The sequence below is a fragment of the Prorops nasuta genome, unplaced genomic scaffold (assembly GCF_024137725.1).
Source record: "Prorops nasuta isolate Cenicafe-Biocafe unplaced genomic scaffold, Cenicafe_Pnas_1.2 PNAS00006, whole genome shotgun sequence".
NCBI classification, from domain to species: Eukaryota; Metazoa; Arthropoda; class Insecta; order Hymenoptera; family Bethylidae; genus Prorops; species Prorops nasuta.
In genome coordinates, this window is record NW_027116803.1 from 4,661,304 (window position 1) to 4,689,122 (window position 27,819).

Genomic DNA, 27,819 nt, shown 5'->3' on the forward strand with positions numbered 1-27,819 from the left:
TTATTTATCCTTTTTAAAATCTCTGAGAAAGTATACACATTGTAAATAAAATGATTTGTATAAAGCAACTTTACCTAATTAACTTTTCACATTTCTCGGCTTAAGAAGCTTTCACTTTAAAGCTTTAGTTGATCCAAATTTTACCTCACGCCTAATGAGGGCTTACGTTCCGCTAACGAAATTGGTTTAATTACATTAACGGACTGCTGTATACACATATTTACCTAATTCAATATTACGCAAGGCTTTCGAGAATATTGAAATTGCACTTGAATTTCACAATATTGGAACTAATTATAGGAAAAATTTCAAATAAATCATTTTCTATTGGTTATCGATTTCTTGCAAACTAGCGTAGTAATTAATTAATAAAAAGAACAAAATAATTATTCGGGCATGCTAGGAATAATTGAAACATACTTTAAGGATACATGATTGAATTTATATTGCAAGAGAAACACAGGGAACTAGCTATATTATGAGTTAAAGAATAAGCAACCTTTTCTCGAACTCTCATAATAATTTAGTAATTTATTCCTGTAACGAGTCAGGATATTTTCAGACATTCGTTATTTCTGTGCGTTATCACTGAGAAAATGAATTAGTAATAGTAATTGCATTTCTTGGTAACAATTAATAAGAATTTTAGTAAAATGGTGATGAGAATGGATTCATATAGTAATTGCTTTTACAATGTACAAGTATATAATGATTGCTACCTTCGAATCTTAACTATTATATGAAAGTAAAATAGTAATTAGTAACAAAAGCAATAATAATGATTTTTTTAATTAAACAGGTTAGTAATAGCTACTGGCTACTTTATAATAGTTCTGAATCTTAATAGCATTGCAGATTGTCACATTAGCTAACGTCGACGTTAATTTTTGGTCAGTCACTGATTCTAAATGATGTCAAGAAATGACTAGTATCGTAAAAAACATTTTTATTTTTATCAATATATTTGAGAATATACAGATTTATTTGAGTTTCATTTCTGTAAAGCTTAATAATTTTTGAATATGTACAATTGCTAATGTACATGAAAGCTATCATTGCAATTTTGTTCTTCCAGTTTAATTTAAATTACTTTCTCCCTCTTATTCATTCTTTTATGCCTTACTATCATAGTATTAATATTTTATAAACTTCTCTTTTAGAAAAGCTCGTTGCATCGGTTGCACTCAAACTGATTCATATATGCATATAATATATAAAATCCTCTGTATCAGTCAATTTAAGTGATTTTCATGAATATAATTTCGATATAATAAAGATTTGCTTTATGTCCTTTTTACGAATTCCTTAAATTCTTAATATTTAATTTGTTTAAAATTCAGTTGAGTAAAACTATCGAATTTTCACAAGCGAATATAAATCCCTAATTTGTTTGTATTTTAGGAAGCAGAAATTATTCGTTTTATTGTTCAATGACCGATGTACCGTGTCTCTCCATAGCACTTTTCTAGGCCAGGTTCCGCAAATAATTCTAGTCACAATATTATGGTTTCCTTAGCCTTTAACTATTAACGCGATGCTAATTTAGAAACGTAATTACAAACGTGTGGTCTGTCATACTACCACAAAACAGCTGTAATTACAGCTCTTTCTCATTATTTATTCTATAAAATTGTATGTATAATATTTTGTATCTCGTATCAAGTTTTTAAAATAAAATAAACGCCGATGAATAACTGAAAGGCAGAAAAATGCGATAAGCAAAAAAAAAAATAACAATCTCACTTTAAAATGAAAAAAAACAGTAAGCTATGTCCAGTTAGATCTGTCAGACCAGGATATTGGTAATTGATGCTAAATATATTTTTTATCATATCGTTTCGTTATTATTCTTATTACAAATTGATCAATATCATTGAAGATATTGCTAGTATAAAAGTAATAGTTAGCACAACCAAATTTCATTTTAGTAAAAACAAGCTTCCAATATAGCGATATGACAATAGCCAACCAATTATGCCTCTTTTGTTTGGTCTCGCATAAGAGATGTCCTAGGGGGGAGAGATTTCTAGAATGTAGACGTTTACACCAAACATTATTGCATGATCCGAATTACAAACGTAAATAGAGCCGAGACTTAAATATATACCCGGAAGTTTATGTTTTAATTATTTTCTTTAAAATGGGGTAAAAGTAGTTTCTTCCGTCAATAAAATAAATGTGTTAGAATTATAAAGATCAACATTTCAACTTCTCATATTTTTTGTAGTTAACTTGAAATTTTTGAAAGGATGAATTTGTAGATTAAATTTTTATAATTAAAATGCCTTACAGTAAATTAAATTCGAATGGAAAAAATATTCTTTTTATTATGCAATTAACGAAAGCAGAAAGCACAAGACACTGATAATATTCATGATTTGTCAAGTTATTACATTGTTTTTTAAAATATATCTTAATTACAAATTGAGAAAAGCACGAATAAACACTTCACAAATACTGTACACAGGCCAGACACTGACAATATTCACGAATTTTTGAATAGTTTACTGTATCTCAAAAAATTTTTTTATTCATAATGGAGAGCAGCACGAATTTAAACCACAAGCACAGTACGGCACTAGGTACTGATATTTTTCACGAGTTATGAACTTATTTCACTGTATCTTGAGATATTATCTGATTTAATGTTGAGAGAAGCACGTATCGACAGCACAAGCGCAGCACAAGCACCAGGCACTGACGTTTTTCACGAATTTTGCATTTATATCACTGTATTTTGGGATAATTTTGGATTCTGAATGGAGAGAAGCAGGAATTTCGGCGAAACAATCGATGAGAAGCGTGGAAAGTGCAGCGGGGCGCGCGAAAAGTGTGAAAAAGTGAAAGGGGCCCGGTCGGCTCCGTTCGCCGTTGGAAAATTCGAAAGGCCGGTCGCGGCGGTCGATTCGGCAAACCAAAATAAACATGGCGGAAAGCGGGAAGGCGGTGGCGGGGAGAGGGTAGAACCTGCTCGCTCAAATCCGAAAACTGAACTGAGTTAAGAATTCGTGAAAAACGTCAGTGCCTGGTGCTTGTGCTGTCAATACGTGCTTCTCTCAATTTTTGACTACATAAGTTATCAAAATGCACTCTAATAAACTCAAAAGTCGTGAATATTTGCGGCTTGTAGTGCGTGTGTAGTGCGTGTGCTGTGTTTGTGATGTGAATTTTTGCTTTTCTCAATTTTTGATTAAATAATTTATTGAAATACACTTTAATCAATTCAAAAATCGTGGAAAACATCAGTGGCTGGTGCGTAGGGTGTGCTTTTCTGCTGTGATTTCAAACTTTTCTCAATTATTAATTAAAATATCTCTCAAAATACACTGTAATAATAACTTGAATATTATGAATATTGTCAGTGCGTGGTGCGTATGGTGTGCTTATACTGTGAATTCGAACTTATCTTGATTTATAATTGAATTAACTTCTAAAATATACAATGTAATAATTAAAGAAATGGTGATTATTTTTAGTGCGTAGTGCATGTAATGTGTTTATATTATAAAGGGTTCAATGTAATGGGTTAATACGATTGAATACGACGGGCCCCTGTCAAGTACCTATTATTTACCTTTTGCGAAGGTAAAAATATATACTTGTCTTATATTTGAATTTTACTAATTTTGTTGATTGAAACATTTTATTTCAATCAACAAAATTATGCTAGACGATTTATGTACTTGCCGTCTGTTCTTACAAGCGAAGCTTGTTTTCTGTGGTATTTCATATAAGGTTTTATAAGAGTGTATTAATTAATCGCGGTGGGGCCCCAAATACCCATGGTTTTGTATTGCTGCTAAAGATAATCCTGATATTAAAAAGTAACAATTAACACTTTAATTCACAAGATTTTGGTGACAAAAACAAATTTGTAAAGGCATAACTATCATACACATGAATTTCTGAAAAACAAAGCTCAAAGTGATTTGGAACATTATTAGTTTTTGTAAAAAATGCAAAGAAAGATTGACGAACTTATGCAGAAATTTGTCAAGCTAGAATTGTTAATCGACAGTTCAATCAATTATTTTGAATCAAATAAAACTAAACACAAGTTTATAGTTCCTTGTTTTTAATTAGTGAAAAAACAGTAACGAAGTGTTTGTAGAATTATTTGAAGAGTTGATAGAAATAGATCCAAGTAAGAATTATTACATGCATTATCTAAATTTCCGAAGGAAGTACGATTTGTTATAAAATAATGTTGAGAGAAACTTCTTCATTCCCTGAAAAGTTGAAGCTCAGCAGAAATCGCGTCTACTAGCTAGACGCCTACCACCTGCTCTGTAAGTGCGAAATGCAATGTCGAACATTTGATAAAATTACTTGAAGTTTTATTGCCAGTCTTTACAGGAAAATACGAAGAGTGGCAATCTTTTATTAACGAATTCTGTAAGAAGATCGCATCACGTGCAGACTTATATAATATAGATATGTTACACTATCTAAAATCCGCAATATTCGCGAAACAAAAGGGAAAGTTGCTTTTATTACAATTAAGAGTGCGTGATAATTATGAAAAGGTATTGAAAATTCTAGATCGATTTTACTTTGGACAAATGAAACAGGTATTAGAATTTTTACAAGCGTCACGATTGAAGGCTTTGTCAAGTTCTGGATACTTACATGAAACTTTTATTAAAATTTCAATTTGATAAAATATGAATTTGATCGATGGAAATCCAGTCTGCGTGTGTCGAAATGAGAAACCGATTTTACAGAAAATGAAGGTTTATCTATACAAATGCACGGAAAATGCATCAAAACGCATGTACGAACAATTGAATGGAGAGTACAGTGACGAATCTGACGTTTCATGTGTCAAACAATACAAAAAGCTCACAATAACCATCCCCATATCGTTCGGAGCTGACCGCAGAAAAAGTTGTTTAGTGTACAAAAGTGAGTATCGCTTGCTGTATGCATGCAACAAATTTCATTGGGATGTCTCTTCTACAGCTCGTATGAGTGTAGTAAAAATCGAGGAACAATGCTTCAATTATCTAGATTCTGATCTCGACAAGGGCTTTAGTTTGGTGGGTGTAAACCATGTGGACAATTACTTGACATGTTATTGCATCAGATGCGTTCCTATCTTAACCCTATTTTGATATATCTAACTGATATGTAAATATTGTTAAGTATTGGAATATTCAGCTCAGAGCATTAAGTTTCTGTTTGTAATTTTAATTATTAATATTAGTAGTGAACGAATTGTATGCATTTTAACAATGATATTCAATTTAAACACTATATAATTAAACTCTTTTTTTAGTTTAATTCATATGGTTAACTGAGAATTAATGAATTATAAAAATAAAGGAAACTAATTTCTTAAACTTTATTATGAATAAAAATCAAGAAATAGATATGCAGCTATTTGTTCATGCTCTTCCATTAAATTGATAGGGCTTTTATTCTTAAGTTATGTTTTCTCACAAAAATAATTTTTCTTTATTTCTGTTTAATCTAAATTATCTCCTCCTTAGATTACGTATAGTATAATCATTTAATGGAATACGAAGTATATAGCATAAAAAGATAGTAGTACAATTTATGAAACAAATAATAATTCTAGTTGTTTATCGAAATTGAATGCAACGAGTGAAGGAAGTTTAAGATTTTGAGTAAGGTAAATTTAATATAAGACGTTTCAATAACCAAAAGTTACGGTTAATTGAAAATTAATAAAATAGCAGGTATATATATCGCTGTCTAATTTGACGCTTTTAAACACTCCGTGTAGATGCTTTGTGGTTGCACAAGAGATTCCCTCGAGGTCTTCAAGTTACCTGTTCCACTGCTGATGGAATTCGGAATTCCGACTGTTATTTAATCAAGAAAGATGAATTGCATGGAGTTACCTGCCTTCAAGTACTTCGCACATTACTTATGAGTTAATCTATTTGCATGCGAAACAACAAATTCTCAGAGAGTACAAATATTTACAGGTCTAATTAATGTATATAGGAATAGCTAAGGTGTTAGCATACATTCTGCATATTACATCGATGACCAAAAGCGATTGAATAAACTAGAAGCATTTTGCGCGAAGGTATCTTGCAAACAATATAAAATAAACAACAGCAATATAAGAGCAACTAAATAGATTATAAGTTCCCGAAGAAATAACTACTCATTTAGTTATATGATTATAGTCGACTGCACTCTCGTACATTATTGCACGCCTGGGAAAGGTCACATGACAGAAACAATCGAGAGTAATATTTGTGAAAAACTATCGCGCTTATTCGCTATTCGAAAATAAATCAGTTCTTAGATCATTAAATAAAGGAAATTCTTGATCGAGTTTCAAGGTTTAGTTTATAGTAATTTTTTTTATTGCAGTTAAAAAATGAGCTCTCACGAAAGTTGCTCGTGACAAAATTTACCGTACAAGAACGCAAGAGTTCAATTTTACTCGCTTCATAACTCTTTATTTTTCTCTACTTTTCTTCATAAATCACTGCAATAGGTGGACATAATTCTTTCTTTTACTCTGTCCTTCGCTTTAAGTACATCCTCCTACGTTTGCGGTTATAAAATCTTCAGTTTACGATTGAATGATATCAAAATCGAAGTTATTCTATATATACTACATATGTATGTTATAAAGTGTTATGGTTTTATGTATAGACAAATGCTATTTAAATCGATAAGCATCAATTTTTTGATAATGGATTCATGCACGAACTGATAAGATTGTAATTAATATATGAAGCTTCGGTACGGCTTAAATCTAGTTCATTTCTCAACAGACGATCAGCGGTCTCTTATAAGCCTTGAAAAACTGTCATACTGTGTTCCGAGTCATGCGTAAAGAGCACAAAAGCGCTTTGAATATTTGTTGCATGCAATTGAACGTAAGCATAATGAATGTGGGAAATGAGTAAATAGGTATTTTTATATTAATAAAAAAATTATCAAAACTAGTAAAAGATGTTTATTGATAGCATTTATATTATGTATTACTGCACATTCTCACTTCATTATGTTTATATTCAAATGCATGGAACGAATACATATAGTTTATGCTGGATTACATTTTTAGAAAAGTCAGTCGGTTTTTGCATGCATATAATGTAATTAAATTGTAGCCTTGCTGTATCCTTTTAAAAGTAATTTTTTATCTCTCAAAACAAGGTCGATACACTGTGTAGATGTATTACGCGCCTTCAATATTTAAGCATGCTTTGCGTGTTTGCTGAGCTAACGCCCATGCATGCCTCAGGATGTCAATTGAACTCGCAGTTGTGTCACAGACGTTGGAGTTTCATAGTGTACTAAATGCTCGCATCTTTGCTTCTGTTTAAAATCTAGTGCGCAAGCGATTTAGAGTAAAAATGTCATTAAATAGTAATATTTTGTGGAAAGATTTTGAATTTCCGAGAACAATGAAAATAAAACCAATAAGAAGACAATAACTGGGAAATTATATTAAAATCGTTCATTTTATGTAGGAGTATCGTGGCAGTTAAAATATAAACAATAAAATAAGTCGGTAAAATATTTTTGAGATAATCCAATATGAGTGATGTTGGTTTGGTGACTAAATATTACACAAGAGGAACGCAAGACTAAAAGAATAGCCCTTTTCTACGTTTTATTTGTCATAATAATTGTTCACTTTCAATTTAATTATATCAAAAACAAAATTGTACGATGTTTTTAAGGTGCTTCTGCCTGCTTGCTGTTCGATAAGCTACAATAATGTTAGTAAAGTTGAATGTTATCTATTGTTATCTCAGACTGATACGAAGCTATTGTAATGCTTATTTTCGTACAAACGTTTAGCTAAGATTGCAAAGAGTTAGCTGTATTTATAATTCACGGGATCAGTTTGAAGATTTTTTGCCACTTTTTGTTTCGGTGTTTATTTTATTCCTATTTTATTTTTGTAGAGCATTACGTAAGCCGATATCTAAAAAAGGGGAGTAACCTTTTTATCATTTCGAGTAGGATAATGCATTTCGTTCTGCTTATTTGTAACAAGAAGTGTGTGCAAAGAGTCTAATAATTTTTTACTCCAAGTGTGCCGGGGATTCCTTTGTAATATATTTGATTAGTAAAAAGTGTAAATGCGCAATTATCAAGGCAGTGCAAGTAGCTGTTATCAAAATTGAAAAAGTGATACAGTTCTATTAATGTACATATAAATGTAAAAAATCACCATGCAATTATGGATTCCTCAAAGACTAGTTATGGGGGTGTTTCTAGGTGTGATTTTTGTTTTTTATTTCTTCGCCATTTATTTCGATCTCAGAATCGAGAACATTTCCGTGTTCCGAATTCCATCCACGGATTACCCTCATGTTTATTGTACTAAAAATACTACAAAAACTATTTTATTTTGGAATGCGTTATTTGGCAATGAAACATTTTATTTTGATAAAAATGTGATGTTTGAGGGATGCCCTATTAATGACTGTTTTGCAACCAGCAATAAAAGACATGTACGTATTGAAGATTTTGATGCTATTATTTTCCATGGGGCTTATGATCTCTCAACTTATGATTTACCCTCAAAAAGAAGCAAAAAACAATTTTATATATATGTCAGTTTGGAAAGTCCAGAAAATTACCCGGAGGTACGGCCTATCTTTGAAGAATATTTTAATCTAACCATGACTTACAGAACTGATAGTGATATTCCTTGGCCATATGCTGTTGTACGAAGTTTAAAGGGGAACAACGTAATAGCTCCTTTAAAGCACGTGCATTGGGATAATAATATTGCTGTTAATCATAATGCAGGTAAGTTTATACCAATCGTCCGAGATATTTACAAATTGGTGTTCATCGAGATTGATTATTGCATCGTTACCTTTCTTAATTTATTTTTTTCCGATGATACAATTCTAATAATGTTAAAGTTGAAGACTCTAAGTAGCATAATTTTCATTTTACATAGGTATTTGGAAACCACAAGAAGTTTCCATGTCCAATATTGTTAAAGGTAAAAGGAAAATGGTAAGCTGGTTTGTGAGTAATTGTGCAGCAAAAAGTGGACGAATGGAATATGTGACTGAGCTCTCAAATTACATAGATGTTGATATTTACGGGAAATGTGGTCAGAAAAGTCCTTGTGAAAATGATTGCTTTTCAACGTTCATTGAACCAAACTATTATTTTTACCTGTCTTTTGAGAATTCCCTGTGTGAAGATTACGTTACTGAAAAGTTCTACAATGCGTTAAGGTATTTAAAAAGTATAATTTTGTTAATTAAAGTTATAGATATTGATTGATATTAGAGTTTTATTCTTTATACACCAATTTATCTAAAAAATTATTAAAATATTTGGCAACTCGTATTTTATAACAAAAAAAGATTTTTTAGAGTATTTTCTGATGAGTTGCGTAATAAAATTCCTTCATTGTTTGCACGTATAATTTAACCTTGATACGCCTCAATGAATAGTCCTCGCATTCTACCAAGCGATTGCAACATATAAATAGAGAACTGCATTACGTTATGTAATGAAGATCTATCAATTTGATTTTTTTTAAACGCTCTGATTTTAAATATATAATACATATAATATCTATAATAAACATGTTTTCAGATACAATATTGTGCCAGTCGTATATGGAGGAGCAAATTATACAAAATTTGCACCGCCTGGCTCCTATATTAATTCGTTGGATTTTGATTCTCCAAAAATGTTAGCGGAGTTCTTACTAGAATTATCAAAAAATCATATGAAATATGAGAAGTACTTTGAATGGAAAAAATATTATAAAATAGACTCATCTTTAAAGTTTTCGGCGTGCAAACTCTGCGAATTTTTGCATTCCGCTAGAATGAAACAAATTGACATTCCTCTGTCTGCCTGGTACCATATGGATCGATGTCCTATCCAAGCACAATTAAATGGTGAATATGCCACCAAGTTTACGTTAAATAAATTGTTAGACTGAATGTATAAAGAGTGCAAGATTCTTAGTCTTCTTAAAATATAAGTAGCTTTGAAATAAATAATTTCTTAGATCATATTAAATATACATACAAACTTAATAAAAGAGAAGGCACTTGTATCAAATTTAACACATAGGTTAAAAATGTTCTTTGTAATTTTCGTAGATTTTAAGGTTAATACAAATATATATGTTGTTTTCTTTCGATACCACTAACGTTGCAAAGCACATAAAAAACAATGTTTGAAAGAAGACTGATGCTTAAGAAATATAGTATTTTTTCTGACATTAAATTTTGATACTCGCTTTCGGCAGCTAATAAATAATAGCTTTTGGAAGATAAAGTTCTTACTAAGAATTCTCAGGCTAGTTAGCTGTTAGTTATTTTAAGTCTTTGTCACAGTGCTTCTCTGAAGTTTATGAAGCTCTTAGACGAGCAAACTTTGGCCTACGTTGTACCTGCTTGCACGATAAGCAATCGGATCACGATAAACCGGACCCAGATGTCGACCAAGTTAGCAGATAGATATTACTAGTGATCGTTGTCCCGAAACTTGCGAAATCGCGGAAGTACGCACAAGCACACTTGTGTGGACCAGACTGCTTGATACTTGCAGACTAGAGTAACACTGTAAAAGTACTTAGGTACAAGTTCAAGCTCTACACCACGATCCACCTGGCCCGCCTGTAACAATTTTGCAGTCCTCGTAAAGCTCATCGTAAAGTCAATCGAGTATCAGCACTTGCGCGGATTCGAAACCTTCTAGGTCCACTCTACGCCTTATTTCTTTCTTTTACAGACAAAAGTCAAAATAAGCTTTCATCCCTTACTCATTTCTAAAGCTTTAAATGAAAGATCAGAACAATAGTTTACTTTACGAATAATTGTTATTTTAATTCTGTAAAGACTATGTATATCAAAAATGTACTACTTTTGTTATTTTATTAATCTTAAGAAACATTTGCAGAATATTGGACGATATTAGTGATGCGTAAACCTATCGATGCTATATATACAGTATATTATTTTATTCACAGACTGAAAATGTAAATTTCATCTACTTGCAGAATAAATAAGATATGTAATTAAGCGGTAAAAGTGTTATTGTTGAAAATTAACAGCAGCGTGCAGGCAATTAATAAAACTCCACAATCAAATTTCGTTACTTTTAATAGTATTATTAAGTTGCGCAGGCATGCACATGATAAAATTCGACAGAATTTGCAGTGATGGAGTGCAAGCATAAAGTTTTTTCATTCATTTTCGCAAACATGATTTATTAAAAATAATTTTCTCATATAGGATATAATCGTATGAATGTTTCGTGTGTTGGTAAAAATCGACAAATTAACTGATGGTAGTTAGAGTGTTTTTAATACAGATCAAAAAACATCAGTGATGCTATAACAATTTTTGTAAAATTCTTCAGCTATGTACCGAACGTACCATGTCTGAGCTGCCATGGTTTTCAAGGGAGTAGGGTTTCCTCCATAAGCAATAAATATGGGGCGGAAACTGGAAAAGCGGCAGATCGAATCGAACCGGATGGAGATAAAAAGAAATTACTAGCCTCTTAGACGCACTTGGCCCCTCAGACGGTACCTGCCCTGCTCTCGTTTTTCCCATTTCTTCCCTTTCTCTCCTTCTTCCAATATCGTCCAAGCTTTTCCTTCTAGCTAGTTGCGTTCTTACTTCGTTTCTATTTCTCTTTCCCTTTTATTTTTGTATCATGATTGCTCAAACTGTTTCCCAATTTCTTCGCTTCCCCCAATACTTCTAGATCTAACTATTTCATGCCCCTGGAAAGTACCAGCGGGGTTAGTTTCCGGTAAAGTGATACAAATTATTATTTCGCTACGTTTTTGCTTCTCTGTCGATCTAAGCCCCCCCCCCCCTGAATACCCCTTCTCTACCCCTATCCCTCTTTCCCTTTCTCATTCTCTCTTCCACATGTATTTCCTCCTGTGATTTTCCAAATGCACCTTTCATTTACCTATCATAATATATCTTCCGTCAGATACTTCATTAACTGGATATGGTAAAATATTATAGGTATGTAGGCATATTTCATATAATTATATCTTTAATGACTATGTAGCTTTTAGCTGTGGATATGTGTAATTAATAATGCATAGCTAGTAGAATAATAATTAATTAGTTGAATATTTAAGCTAAAAGAAAGCTTATTCGTGTACGAATGAATGTGCTTTACATATATATATATATATATATATGCCAAAATGTCTCTTCGAGGCGGTTAATCAAGTTTGCCACTGACTGTAATAACGTTTGCGTGTACTGTTTATAGATCTCAGCAATTGCTGCATTAACAGAATATCAGCTTTATTGTTGTATACATATAGGCACTGAAGTTCAGGAATCATGTTTCACAGTTTGCATGAAGAATTGATATTATTGATCGACAGATAGATATTCGAATATTTATTTACAGATTAAACGAAAATACACTGCAATTTTAACCATATATTTATGTTTACTCTAAGATTTTTTATCAAATTCAAAACCTCAGTTTTGTTATTATGAAAATTCGCTACAATTTTAGTGTCTTTATTGTTACAAAGTAATTGATATATTAGAAACTTTCAAAAATTTTATTTTGAAGTGTAATTGTAATTGACACTTGTGATTGACAGCACTTTGCCTCTTATACCTTTTTGCCCCATATGTCAATGTGTTGTAACATTGAATTTACGAAATATTGTATAAATATTTGGGAGGGGGAGGGCACGCAATTGCGATTGAGCCTTTATTGACCTTTTTCTATGGAAATAGAAGTAAATATATATTACATTATTGTAAATATGTCAAATCTAGTTTATAATATTTCCAGCTTGTTAAAATGAGTCGATCGCGCTGTCGAATTGTGTTAGGTGAGTTTGCGTGAGTTTGTATACGTATCGTTGAAGTGCGTTCTGGTGTATACATATACATATAGTGGAGAAATGCAAGCAACAAACGGGTAGCTTTCAGTCGACTTTGAGCTCCACTGATCCGGGTAACGTTCGGACAGCCTCTTCTATCTATACTTTACAATCGAGGGTTTTATTGAAATCTCCAGCAAGCCCTTTCCCCTCTTCTTCCAACACTCTATATAAACTCTAAGAGACATTTTTATCCGACAGATAAATTTCCCCAGTTCTTGGGCTTCTATCCGCTCCTGGTTATGTGAACTAAAAATATCCAGTGGTGGAAGGAGGACCAAAAGATTTGGAGATAGAATGAAAGACGACAGTAAAGAGGAATCGTCGGAAGAGAAACAAAAGGGTAAAATAGGGTAAAGGACTCTGCTGTAGAGGTTAGTCCAGGGGCAAAGGGGAATAGATAAAACTGGTGGTAAGGAAAGATTACCACACGAAAAGGATGGAGAGGGAGGGAAAAGAAGGGGAAGAACATTAAGACGTAGCAATGAGAATGAAAGAGTTAGGGGAGGGTCGACGGAGGAAGGAGCGAGGGATAGATAGATAGAAAGATATAGATAGACAGATAGAAAAGGACTCTATATTTGCCTATCGAGTGAAATTATTGGCGAGATATGAGAGACCCGGAGTTATTGCTGATAAACCAAGTGTATGTTCAAGATTCCTACAGTAAACTACTTTCGAAATTTATACGACTGCGTTAACGCACACTCGAACACTCTTATACTTATATCCTTTAAATTTAGAAATTACTTTTCAATTCACCTCTCCCATGAATTTTTCTTAAACAGTATACTCCCTAAAATCGTACCGATGAGAAATACAATCAATTATATATAGGTATATTGTATATTGTGATTCCTTCGTCATTGTTTATCCATTTGTAGCTTATTTTTCAGGATCGATCAGTGGCATCTGGAGATCACGAGGGACATTAGAAAGGCTTGGGGTACGTCGTATCTGGTCGCATTGGAGACTTGAATCAAGCCCGTCTCGCTATCAATCCTGAGGGGCGCGCCTTTCGTATATAAGACTGGCCATAAAGCTCCGATCGCACGATTTAACCGAGGACCTCGCAGCCGTTCGTCTCCTTCTCAATAATCCAAATGTAGTTCACGATTTCATAGTCTTATTCACCGCAAAAATCCACGAAAGCAAATTCCCAGCATTTCTGAGAGGCGCACGATCAATAAATTTGTAGGCCCCTATCTCTCGAGCACACGATTCTTCATTCGTGGGAGCGGAATGAACCGTATGATGGACGGACGTATAATCTTTGAATTTTTCAATGGTAGCGCAGCTTACGATTTAAAAGCTTTTAAGAGAAGGTATACAAGGAGGAAAGAAGATTCGACTTAAATTTAAGATGACTGTGTTTTTTTTGTTTTCGATGGCTGACCTACTTGTACGCGTATAAATATAGTACACATACATATAGGATGTAAGTAAATTTGGGATGCTTCGTGCAAGTTATTTAGGGAGGAAGATAGGGGCTGTGGAAGTATGAACGCTGAGTCAGAGAAGCCCGTGCAAGAGGCGAGTAATTAGTCGGATGAGTCTGTGTACTTTCACGCAGGATTAATTACATGGACTAAAGACTGCGTGTGGATGTATAACTGTTGGTATATCGGTTAGCGCGGTGTGTACATGTGGCAATCGCGTGCACGTGATCCAGCTCATTCTACTAGTTTGCTCTCGCCCCTTGACCCGCCTTCCTTTAACCTATATAGTCTCTTGCCCTTTATTCACTTAGATTCTAACCTTCTCGCTTAACCCCCCCATATCTCTCTCTTTCATTGTTAATCCTACGAAACATCGCGCAAACTTCCTTCCTGCTTTTTCACTCCACTACTTTACAAGCTTCTCTCGCAAATTCATATGAATATTTCTTCCATTACCGAAAATACATCTTCACCTTTATGCAAATGTAACGCTGCAAATTTTAACCGTTGCAATTACAGATAGCAGTGCGAGACGGCTAATTATCGAGAACAAACTGTGCAATTATAATTCGCCACTGAATTATTAAAGCGGTTATTTGAACAATTTGTCATGTGGTGAGTTTACGCAAGGCATCTTGGGAGACTCGTATTGTTTTCTTTTGCCCATTATCGAGCGTTCTCTCGCTACGCTTGCTCCGGACTCACGTTGCAAGCACATTTTGCAAAGGCTGTGCAAGTGTGCAGTGTGCGTTTGCGCACCAGTGCTTGAACCTGGCGGTTCGCGGTATTAGTGAGCTGGACCAGCACTTTGCGGTACGATTTATAGGGCATTAAAGCAACGCACGAGCGAGCAACCACCTCCTTCCCCAACACTATTGCTCTCGTCCGGTCCTGAATTCTCTCCCCACGCGTCCACCACGCGTAACATTTAACATTTTCTAAATGTCTTCTATATATATATATATATATGTACATGCATCGATGCATCTAGCCTCTTTTCCACGCAGTTGTATATCTGCGTGCACAAAATAATCATACTTTCCTAACACGAGTTCAAGAGATTTCCTTGTCCCTCGTCAATTTTGAAATTTCCTTCTTGCCACAAATTCCAATCATATAAAAACCTGAATCTTTGTTAAAAATTATTTGAATTTAATTTAGTTTTATCACCGTTTACGCATAAATCCAGCAACGAGTTTGAGGTTCTCGGTAGGAATGGAAAGTATCGTATTTCGATATCTGTATTACATGAATCTCTATTGAACGGGAACGTATCAAATATTTTTCGTTCGCGCGATATTACCAATGATCCCTGACGACTACGTCTTGTAATCTTGAAGGTTTATCCGTCGCGTTTCGTCACCAGACACGTAGGTATAAATATTCTGATCCTTTTCGTGGAAATCATGGGGAAGCTTGCGTCTATATTCCGTCATCTACCGTTTTCCACCATATATAGCCCGCGACCGATATATTTCTTTCAGAGTATATGAGGATTTGGCATTCTTACTCATCCGACCATCTCTATCGCTATCATCGAATACAAAGGCGAGCAAGGTTTATGACAGACGCACTCATGCACTGCTGTATTACATATATATATATACGTATACTATGTATAGTGTACACCCCTGGTCGTTTTACGATTGTTCGTCCTGGATCCTTCCTCGTGTCTACATTTTCCCCTTTAATCTCGTTTTATCAGTCTCGTTATTATTCGGATTTCCCAATAAGCTTTATCCTTTACTCGCGCTTAGCAAAAAATCGTTTCTGACAAAGTCCGCAAAGATCCTTTTGATCTCCTTCATTATTTACCTTAACACGTACGTGTTTCATCGGAATTTATCTTTTAAATAGAAATTTATCTTTTATCATCCGATTCCTCCTCACAGCATATTTTAATCGAATTAATTCTGTATTTGCAAAATTGCAAAATTATTCTGTAAGTATATATGAGTCGATGAAACTGAGGAAGTTGATCTAAGAGATATTTCTCGGATCGAGCTTTATCACGGCACATAACATTCGATTTGGATTCTATTTGATTTTACGTAATGCAGCGTGTAACGAGAATCGACTTTTCTGTCGCACGAGAGGTAAAAGGATAATGATGTGCAGCTTTCTTTTGTACGCCAGAGTGTTTTCAATTCGACCTTGCACTTTGCCGGGATCAAATACACAATTTTCAAAGCTGTAAAATTTTAATGCGACGTTAAACACCAAACTCTGGTAGAATAAATAGTTTTATATATTGACAATATAAAAACGAGCGATACATTAAAGTCATGAGATATTTATTAAGCAGTTATATTAATGTAGTTGAGGAGGAGAATAAAGAAAACTTGCCCGTGAGTGAACTTGTATAAATAATTTCTCGGGGTAGAAAATAATCAAGTTAGGTACTACTTGTGGTATCATAAAGTAACATAAAGTTGAATGGATAACGACAAGCCATGCCTGGCACGTCCTGATAGACGCAAACCTCCGGGCAGACACGAAGGGTGTATTTACGGCAGGGAGGCTTCAGGTTAGGCACTTTGTAGGCAGTTGAGACGAGAGACGACGAGGCATGCTTGTTGCCGTTGTGAGAGGAATGTTTCAGACTCCATTACTCGAATTGAAATGGGAATACCAGGTGGTCCCTAAACGCCTCCTCATCCTTTGGACAAACGCTTTTTCTTAATGCCTTAAATCGCTCTAGTTTCTTTCCAAATTATTCGCCTAACGTGCTTCAAAACCATTGCTGTAATAAGAAAATACACGAGCAATTAATCCCCCCCCCCCCTCCCTCCCTTCTCCCTTTTTTTACACTTCGGTCCAATGAGAAAGTTGAGACCCTTTGCAATGGATCGTAGCTATCATAGTCCATCGGGTTAATTGAAATTCTACGACCACATGCAGGTATTATCCTTCCGTTCGGAAATTTCAAGTCTCACTAATAAGCAAGTACTTTGCTAACTCGAGCAAGTATAAACGCTGGTTTTGAGAACAAGCAGAAGATTAAACTTCCTTCAGAATATGAGCTAATTATTGTCTAATGTAACACTTTCTGTAACAAATTAATGCTTTATTGTACTGTTGAGGAATTTAAATACCAAATATTAGTGAATCAAATGTCATGTAAATAAATACATATCCATTGCCTGTATTATAAATACGATTTTTCAAAAGCTATCGACACTCGTATTTCGGTAAATAAATATATATTACTTGGAAATGAGAATTTCGTATAAGTTAATTAGTATTGGTTACGATCAATTCGATCAATTAAACGAAAAATAATACCAGCTTTAATAAAGTAACAATATCATGCAATCTGTTGCTATCTCACTGGCGCAAAATGTGTACCTCTAGCACGTACAGTAATCATAATCATAATTTTACAGTATGAATATACTTAAATTACACGATCGAGCTGTTATCTCGTGATCAGCGCGTAATATTGGTTATTCCACGGGACCTTAAAAACGTATTATGCGAGCGTGAATGATATTTTCGTATCCAGTAGTACATATAATTCAGATTCTTTTCATTTGCCAAATATAAATTATAATTTCACAGTTAATTGGATGAACTTTAACACTGGATTAAGAAGAAATAATTAATATTTTCACAAGCGTGCGATTACTATAAAAATAATGAAAATCGCTTTAAGCGTGGCTCGTCTATCGATATAAAATCTTTTATGAAAAGATATGAAAGTCTTTAGTGTGACATGAAGCGCAAATAGATGTATGTCAATGGTGGGAGCATCTGCTATGGATGGAGCCAAACCTTTACTGTCTATCTAATGGAGTATATATTCTCGAGATTGGCAGACTTACAATCTCTTTCCGTAACATTTCGGCAGCTGCGTCCAATCGTGGCAATATTTGAGCCAATAGGCTTAACAAACGATAGCGTTAGACAAACGACTCTTTTATCAAATGGAACTGCAAGATTGATATATCTAGACGTAACAAGAGAAACCATTTAGAGTGATATTGCTGAAAGGCGAATCCTTTTCCGCTAGTGCAGGTCTCAGATATTGCCGTAAAGCGAGAGATAGGGCGAGTGATGGAGGGGGGAGGGGGGAGGTAGATTATTATTATACAAGCGTAAAATCTATTGTCGAATTTTAAATAAAATCGTGCTTGCCACTCAGTGCTTTACTTTTGTTTCGACAAGATGGCCTTGAGGTAAAAGGTCCATAAATTAATATTTAAGAAGAAAGGAGGTTCGAAGAGCCCCAGGCTCTCTACTTGAAATTAGATTTTCTTGGACATCGGGGAAAGTCTTCTTTGCTGCCCTATAAAAAACCCCTGGCCGGAAGCAAAGTTATTCCAGTTGACAGTTCGGAAGAACGACCTTCATCCACGCTATTCGACCGTATGCCAGTGTATACGGTCTTTGTACATTTCTACGTATACCCTATAGACTAGCGTACTTTCTTCGATCGATCCTCCCTTGCTATTTTCATCCTGGATTATCGGATTTTGGTTTACCGATTCTAATTCGCGTGCTGCGAGTTGTGGTACGATACATCCTCACGATGCCGCGCGGTCGTATTTACGATAAAAGGGGAAAAGAAATTGGAACAAGGCAGAATCACTAAAAGAAAGCTTTCCATGAAATTTCTTTTTACGTATGGATGGATGGATAGAAGAAATAGGAGCCTTTTGTTTAGGTAAAGGCGAATTGTCATCGTGCACAGGGTCAAGATAAAAATTCCTAGGAAGGATAAAGAGAAATAACTTTATTCGAGTATTTCCAGGTAGTGAAGATGAGACTCTAAGATTGGGGGTCCAGAATTCATCATTTATTGGATCATCAATTGTCTCGATATATATTTCAGTCTGATGGAACACAATCATCCTTTACAGGAATGTTCCATTACAGCGTATACCTATGCTATATATATGTTGTATATGCGTAAAACATCTTCGGTGGAAACACGACCAAGTTTTATTGTCTGGTGAATCGATAATGGCTAATGCTAAGTGCAGTTTTATTCCCATATATATTCCCACGGGTTACCTGCCATATTCGAGCCATGAACAGAGATTTTCGTCGGCTGTTGTATAATAGTTCTTGACAAGAGAAAGAATCCGTGCTAAATCTGAACGAAATCGACTGGTATATTTTGCGTATGTATTATGCTGGACGTATATCTTTGCCAGTAAGGGTAAAGTCGATAATCCGAAGGTGTAGGAGAAAGGATAGGTGCGGACCGTTTGGCTTTTAAAACTCTACATACCGTCCTGATTCGAGAGTTCCAAAGCTGCTTTCAAAGCAGCAAAGAGAAATGGTTGCACGGCGGTAAATTTGCTGGGGAGTCGATAGAGAGCGTAAGTTATGTCAATATAAAACTGGTGAACTGGATAAGAACCGGATGCGATGATAATAAGGAAAATAAACATTTAACGAGGTGCTTTAGAAATTGCTGTTAACAGGTAGCGATCAACTCATCAGTGCTATAATTTAACAAAACTGCCGCATGAAGTTTAATAGTCGTATTAAGATTGATTATAATTTCATAATGGACGAAGAAAAATAGCAGAGGAAGTAAAGGGGGGGGGGGGGAGAGAGAGAGAGGGAGATAGAATTCGCGAGTTGATTTAATTCGTCGTGGCAGGAGTCATGGCAGAGGGAAAGGAATCGAGATCGGATTAGCAGAGAAGCAGGCAAGGCGAGACACGGCCTACTTTCCAACAAATTTGATTAAAACTTACTTCTGATTCGCATACATTGGCTTTAATTCTGGGTTGGTCGGTGGAGGGAAAGTGGAGGGTTGTTCGTCGCCAGATGAGTAGCGCATTAAATTTGGAATGCTCCTGTTGCCAACGACGAGGCCAAGACTTTCCTGAAACTTTTCACAGCGTGCTCTATCGTGTGTATATATATATATATATACACAACGGAACTCGTCGCTGCGCAATTCAGTTTTGATACTGGAACGCTCTCGCCTGCGCTGCCTGCCTGCCTGCCTGCCTGCCCTGCAATGTGCCTTTACTGCTTTCTCAGTCTTCTACAATTTTGCTCGAGTCCCTTAACATTAGAATGCACGACGTTCATGTTTCAGAAACCCTATAAGCCGATGTAAAGCGCCATATTAGTTTTCACAATTAAATTTCATTTGCAGGATAACTATCGTACGTGTAATTTCATACGACCATTCCCCTTTGAACGCGAGAGACCATCATGACGCTTGTTTCTCGTAAACAAATAATTATCACGCGTAACCAAAATCTGTAGAACGAACGAATTATTTTTAATGATTCGCGCGGAGCGTTTATTCGGGATAATGCGTTAACTGGGTAAAATATTAAACAGTCGATTGAATTAAGCATCCCTCGTAGAAAATTAATTGGCTGTTGAATTTTGAACGATCAGAGAAATCAAAAAATTAGTTTTAATTGTAGGGATATTAAGATTTAACGAAGTGACAGCAATTAAGTTTTATGATTCGGGGCTTTGGAGAAAGAGGGAAGAAAATGGTAATGGTGGGAGGGGAAGGGATGAAGAAAGGGGAGGGGAGGTAGGGGGAGTCAAGGGATGTTATCGAGCAATCCTTGCGAGTCCTTTTGAAGCAGAGAAAGGAGTGACACTGGCTGGATGCCTGGCAGTCGGAGACTTTCGTCTTGCTCGAGTGCGAAGCATCTGTCGAGTGTCTCCGGAATTGACCGTCGAAGACGTCGCTTTCCGCGAAAGATAATAGCGCGTAATAGGATATTTCAAGTGGTAGGATGGTTTCTTTTATCGGGCGAGGCATTTAAATGCAAAGTATTATTCAAATGGCACTCAGTCGATCCCAGCTAGCTAGTCTCCCCTCGCTTCTCGTTACTCGCCTCTTTTCTCCATCCATCCCTGCCTCGATCTGCCTTTTTCCAATGTACACATCCGACTTTACCCACTTTTATTTTCCTCATTTCGCTCATCTTCGCCTTCACTTTTATCTCCATTTGTTGCTGCTCTCTCCCATCCTTTCCTTATACCTTTCAGACCAACCTCTATTCTTCTCAATTCCCCTCCCCCCCCCCCCCCTCCTCCATTCCTACCCTCACTTACTCCGCACCCCTTTTCTCTCATCTCCTGATACCTATTATTTTAATTTTATTCCAATTCCATTCCTTTTCCTTCTTTATTTCATCGCACCTCCTGCGGACTGGCCCGTGCGTCCTTTTACTACTGAAACCTCGATATGCAGAGACTGGTTGAACGAGGCACCACGAGATAGGGCCACCTCCTGTGGGACAAGAGCTTTCATTTCCTGATATTCAAATGTGCTCAAGCATCATAGCCAGCGCCATCCGTATGCCGCGGAGGTGTTAGCCGCGGTTTCCACGAGGATAAGCTGCTCCATCCTATAACGTTGGATTGTCTGCACTGGAGCTAGGCCACCAACGCTTTCCAAGAATGCAAATTTACGTTGCGCTGCAACGGTTATGAAATCATAAAGGATGCAAAGGACTTTTTCGGGTCCTTGTTATGGAACGACCTCCTTCGCGTTACGCCTTTCCCTCTATTTCATCATTTACCGGTTTAAATTTCATTTCACAATTGCTCCTCTTCAACTCTGCCCCTTTCCGTTTGCTGGGGAATTTATCAAACTGCAAAATAACCTGATAAATGTCCTTCATAATTTGTACAACCTTTAAACGATGCGTTTGAGACTATTTCCTCCATTTAATTGACTCTCCTATATCTTGATTATTAAAGAGTTTTATTCTTCTTTTTACTGAACCTATTCAAATATTGAATTTCTATAAATCACTGATAGATACATTGCTGCAGATCTTTAATTTATCCTTTTGACTCGACTGCCATGAAATTCCATTATTTAAAAATAAATGCTAGCTCTGCTGGAGGAAAGTAATTAAGATAATTATAATGTTAATGTGTGCAGGAGTGTGTAGGTGTATCCGCTTTGGACCAATAGAATCTGGCTTCATCGTGATGCTTTCTTTTTCGTATTTTTCGAAAAAGGACAAGCCAGCTGGTTTGGCAGAGCAGGTCGCATGAATTAAAAATGTGATTCGAAGTTCCTAGAAAGCACAAACTGTACCTTGCACAGCAGCACTTTAGGCATGCGCTCAGATAGCATCCCTTTGCCGAATTAGACTCAAACAGAAACTTCAAACTCCTCGCTTAATTTAATCAACTAACACCTTCCCTATATAAATCTCTGTCAAAATAAGTAATGAGCTTTTACAAAAAAAAAGTCTAATAACCCAAATACATCTCTGATCTTCATCAAGAATAAATGGATATATCGCATCGAAGCTCTGAAACCTTCGCGCTGGATATAACGGTGCAATTTATATTTCTCACAAGGAAAATTAGAGTTCAGGCAAATTAGTTTAGAGTTAATTATACTTCAACTGTATCGCGTAAAGCTTTAAATTTTTTGGTTTCGTCCAGTTGTAACGGTGGAGATCTCGCGTTACGCGACACAGTGTCGTCTTTCCTGAAAATTCCAGTCAAAGAGAATGGCGTGATAATATTTTACAAAATTTATGGGATGCTGCGCTTTCACAGGCCGGACTAAACTTTTTCCACAAAGACGTAATTAATAATCCTAAATGTAGCTGCATTATGTAGACGTACAATGGTAATACTAGCTATTCTTACTTGAGAGAAGGCTCTAGTATAATGGGAGCTTCGCAAAATACGGAACGAGTGTCATCCGACTTTCGTGGATATTCTTGGCCTCATCCGTATGCTTTTATCCAAATTGCAACGCGTGATGGTCGATGGACATTGCCAAACTAGCGCCGCGTTATAAAGATTATTTTCCTGCATCTTTCTTCTTACGAGAATCCCACCTGGCGCTGTACCTTAACTTATGTACCATACGAAGCTATTTAATCGCAATAAGTGATTTGACTTTTGAACAAATAATAAATGCCTTTGATTTTTCGAATCATCTTATTTTAGTTGGAAGGAAATCTTGATGGGGGATTGTAAATAAACAAAACAACTATGAACAACCTGCATATATGTACGTGTAACAATAAGATAACTCGGAACCTACGCGGAGTATAAAATAAACATATTAGTTGCAGTAGAGCATAAGAATGAGCAAGAGTGGAAAATGGCTGCATGGAAAGAAGGAGGAATGATAGAGGAGAAGGGATGGCGTAGGGCCGCGCAAGATGTAATTCTTTAAGAAGAAAAAAGGGAGTAATAAAAAAAATGAGGAGGAAAAATAAAGAGTATAGAGGACAGGCTGAAACATGTCGAGCGGCAAGAAATAAGGTGGAAGGTGATAAATCGGTGGCTCTTACGCGAAAAGTGAGAACAAGGTTAGGTAGGTAGCGCGAAACGGAGCTTCGCGAAGAATGGAGCACTCTCGTGAGTCTGGAATAGTATAGGTGTCCCGAAAAGATAGAGTTGTTTCAGGATTAAAAATGGCCAGACGGCGAGCGTTTTCTTAAAAATGCAAATGAATATTATTCATTCTCCGGGAATCTGTCTTGACAGAAAATTTATAGTTTACGCATTATTCGTGCCATAAAGATTGCAATATTTAATCGTCAATAAAAAATTCTATATGAAGGTAGAAGAGTACTCTTCATGAAAGCTGCCGTCAGAGTTTGGTCTTATAATCATGAAGGGACACGTCTATGTTTGAAACATCTAATGAGACATAATTAAGAACATAGTTCAAGATGCTTAATGAACTGCTTTATAGTAAAATATGGAGGTCAATTTAGTTCTATTTTATGGAGAATTATGTAGAATCCCAGAGCGAAATAAATAGCTGAACAGTGTGTTTGGGCAGTGGTCCCATATTCTGCAAACATTGTTCGCTGGAAGGAAAAGTGTATCCTCGGGAGTGTTGTGGCTAAGATCATAAAATGTGAAAAAATTAAGTAATATAATCTATATGAAACGATGAAAATCTGTATGGAGCAGTGCTAACAAATGATATTTAAGTTAAGAGGTACAAATATAGAGCATTTGGGTGTCTTGAAGAAAGCTTGACAGTTTTGGTTTTTGTATTCGTGAACTTTCTAGTATACATCCTGCTCCCTTGAGCTTGACCCGACTTCTTCCTCATTTACCAAGAGAATTCCATAAACGAATCACTATTTAGTTCAAATGCCTCAAATATCTAATTTCCTTTGAGGCAAAACTGTTAAATACTCTTAGCAAGAAATGATCAGGGCTTTGCAAATCCCAATTAATCTTCAAAATGTTGGATAAACTAAATATAGGTGACATGTTCGTGGCAAGTAAATTTTAATGTCAAATATCGACGACTTACGTACATCAGATAAATTGACAAGTAACTTTTAACATACGGCCTAGATATTAAATACTCTCCAAATCTAGTGTACACATGAATATCAGAATATATATATTTATATAATATAGGAATCATATTTACCAAACGTTTTCATTTTAATGGCTTCTCCTCTCACGCGTGTAAAATATTAGCAACAAAGCTTAATACACTCTGCTATTATAAATATCGACGTTATATAGCCTTTCATCAAATGGTCCGATGCTCGTCACTGTCCTTTGTTTGTAACTTATTTCTTCCTCCTCTCTTATTTTTCCATACCGCTGTATATATCCTTTGACACATTTATCTATACATATACATAGCACGTGCTTTAATTATCAACCCTCGTTCCATCGCTTTGCCATCAGATAAAATTCTTGCCGCTCTTTTCTTTTGAGCTTGCATATCGTGTTCATGTACAAACAGATACTTGCACTCTCCTTTGGCTCCGCGGGCAACTGTGTAATTTATTCTTAGCCGAAGCAGAAAACCGCTATCTTTTAATTTATGCGCCGGTGCAAGAATTTAATATTCTTAAAGTGTTTGGGACGCGTGCCGCCGCTGGGAAACGCTGCGGAAAGCTTTGCTGGTAGTGAGCCGGCGAGCAGTTGTTGGAATGGGATGGTTAGGTGAATGAGAGGGGGGAGGGGAAGGGTTGGGGGAGCGAGAGGAGGGTTGAAGAAACCATTGGGAGGACAGTTGAAGGGCTCTCGAGGGCCCTTTCCCGCGGAACCACCCTTTGCATCTCAACAAGAATTAACGAAGCGAACGAGTGCCTCGCGAATTAGACACTTACTCCCTCTTCATCTTGCTAAGCGTGATTTTTACAAGTCATTTAATATCATCCTCCTCTCTCCCGAAAATCTTCCCCTAAATAAACCTTCTTCGCATGTTACTCCTACACGAAACAGATCCTATATTCCCCAATTATCACCCTTCGAAAGTATCATTCGAAGCAACGCGCTGTAAAGTCTACTTATTACGATAATTCGGAAGTTTGGCCATAGCGGAGCATGTATGTTAATTACGCGTAATTGGCCATTTAACGCCAACTCCTTGCGAGGGAAAGCTTTTACCGGGAAAACTTTCTTTTGGTGCTTCTTTATGGGCAAAGTTGCGTGCGCCCATAGAGGAAATATATAGCTCCGAGCGTTCTTCGTCCGCAGAGTGCTCCTGTACCTTTTTGTTCCTTATGGCGAAGGTTCTCAGCTAATGTCCCAATTATTGTTGTTCCCGTTGTTCCACTATAGTTCTTCATCGCAGGAGTGTGCTTGATCCCGTGGAGGAGCAAAAATAAGGCTGCGAGGATATTTTGGTTATGCGCTTAGTAAGATTATTCCGGAAAGAGGTAAAACAAACAGCGGCACCGTGCTCATTAAGGTGAATGCACTTTATGGCAAGGGAAATGAGCTACTGCTGAAGAAGAGAGTGAAAAGGCGGGCCAGTAGGGATGAAATAAGCGCCGCACTTCTCTCACTTTTCACCGTTATGTCAGTTACAAGCTCGTTCTAGTCGGCGGAGCAATTATCTCTCCCCTGAAAAGTGCTTCCACTCGTGACCCGCAACTATATATGTATATACCTATATTATATATGTATATATATATATATATATATATAGTGAGAGTGGTAAGAAAATCAGTTCTCCCTATTATTTCAAGTTCTCCCTAATCAAATCCTGAAATTTGATATTTTCGGGAAATTCTGTCCATATCTTAACTTTCTTAGATATAATTGTAACGCGTGAATCGTCCATTTTAATTTTAAAAATTCAAACTTCTAACGTGTTACGATCCAATAAATTGCTTAAAACTATATCTACCAACATATATAGTTGAAAATTTGTATACAAGTTATTCATGTTAAAGTTGAATTGATTTTAATTTATGCAACCGATCGACCATTCGTTCGCTAACTTTCAGCTCTCTTGGACTTTGCGATTTTGCATGAATAATCTAAAATGTTTAGCGCCATGTAAATTAGGTGCTTGAACAAAACTTAATTTAAAAGCTAAACATACCAGTAAAACGATTCAATTGGTTTATTTCAATTTGCAGTTGGGTTATAGAGTCTGGGTGTTATGCAATGCAGTTTATCAAATGCTCTGCGGTAGATCGAATTGGTGAAGGTATATGGTGGTGAGTTTCCAGGGATGAATCCGCAATATCACTTCCTGTAGGATTGTCATTTTGCGCGGATGAAGTCAGGTAGTACATAAATAAACAGAAGCCAGTCGTCTGGTTTCGCCTTCTCGCTAAAAATATTTCCACTTACCGCGAAAGGCTCGTGCTTGGAATAGCTATACTTGCTGTGCGAGTGTGTGTGTGTGTGTATGTTATACATATAATATATATATATATATATTATATACAGGTGGTATATCGGGAGTTCGCGTCAGGTCCTTCTGTAGAAAACGGCTCCACCGGGATGATATCTAGATCTGTTGGAGAGAGGTGGTGGTGGTGGTGGTGGTGGCGGTGGTGGTGGTGGTACTACTGCTGCTGCTGCTAGTTCCGAGAGAAAGAGAAAGGTAGATAAAGAGGGTAGTGGCGGTGGTAGTGCTGAGAGAGAAGGGTCAGAGAGGCAAGGACTCGATCGGTAGGAGCATCACGCTCAAGGCATAACTGACTGACTTCTCTCGTGCAGCACCCACCCCGAGAGCATCATCCCCCAACAGAGCCCAGAGGGTCCGGCATCCCTTATCTGTAATTTATACTTTCAATTTACCTCGCTTCGAAGATTCGGGCGTGTTCGATCGTCGAAACGAGCTCCCGGCCGGATCCTACCGTTCCTTGACTCCTCCAAAGTCGAAGGGAAGTTTGCCAGCTTAATGGCATTATAGGTTTCGTCGAGAAAATCTGCTTTCCTCCTTCCACCTTCCCAGCTTCCATTCTCCCCACCTTTTCGCACCCAACACCAGCGTGCTCTTGTTAACGATGCGTCAACCTTTCGCCTCAGACCATCGCTATATATAGCCTTACGTAAATTACTGACTCATCATCCATGCCCCCTCCACACTCACCAGCTTATCGACTTTACCTATTTATCACGTTTTGCAAATAAATCATTTAATTTGTCTGTCATCGATTATAATCTTGACGTTTATTAAAGTAAGATTGCCCAGCATGTTTCTACTAAATGTTCCACTTAATAAATTCCTCAGCATTGACTATTTATGCTTCTGTACTACCAAATTGAGGAATTATATGATACGAGAGAGAGAGAGAGAGAGAGAGAGAGTTTAATTTA

General features: G+C 36.2%; 2 protein-coding genes across 7 annotated transcripts in view; one reads left to right on the plus strand and one right to left on the minus strand.

Moving 5' to 3' along the window:
• LOC136774351 (lachesin-like) overlaps positions 1-27,819 on the minus strand; it is a 159,039-nt gene that overhangs the window by 51,731 nt on the left and 79,489 nt on the right. The gene's annotated exons all lie outside the window — the stretch shown is intronic.
• On the plus strand, positions 7,148-11,059 carry FucTC (alpha-(1,3)-fucosyltransferase C). 4 transcript variants are annotated; one of them, XM_066728228.1, is made up of 5 exons: positions 7,148-7,715; positions 8,221-8,456; positions 8,564-8,757; positions 8,915-9,200; positions 9,568-11,059. In XM_066728228.1, exons 2-5 carry the CDS (start codon positions 8,425-8,427, stop codon positions 9,920-9,922), a joined length of 867 nt encoding a protein of 288 aa, XP_066584325.1. In that variant the 5' UTR covers positions 7,148-7,715; positions 8,221-8,424; the 3' UTR covers positions 9,923-11,059. The 4 variants fall into 4 exon arrangements, with proteins under 4 accessions (XP_066584325.1, XP_066584322.1, XP_066584323.1 ...); XM_066728225.1 differs by having other exon boundaries at positions 7,905-8,757; XM_066728226.1 differs by having other exon boundaries at positions 8,221-8,757.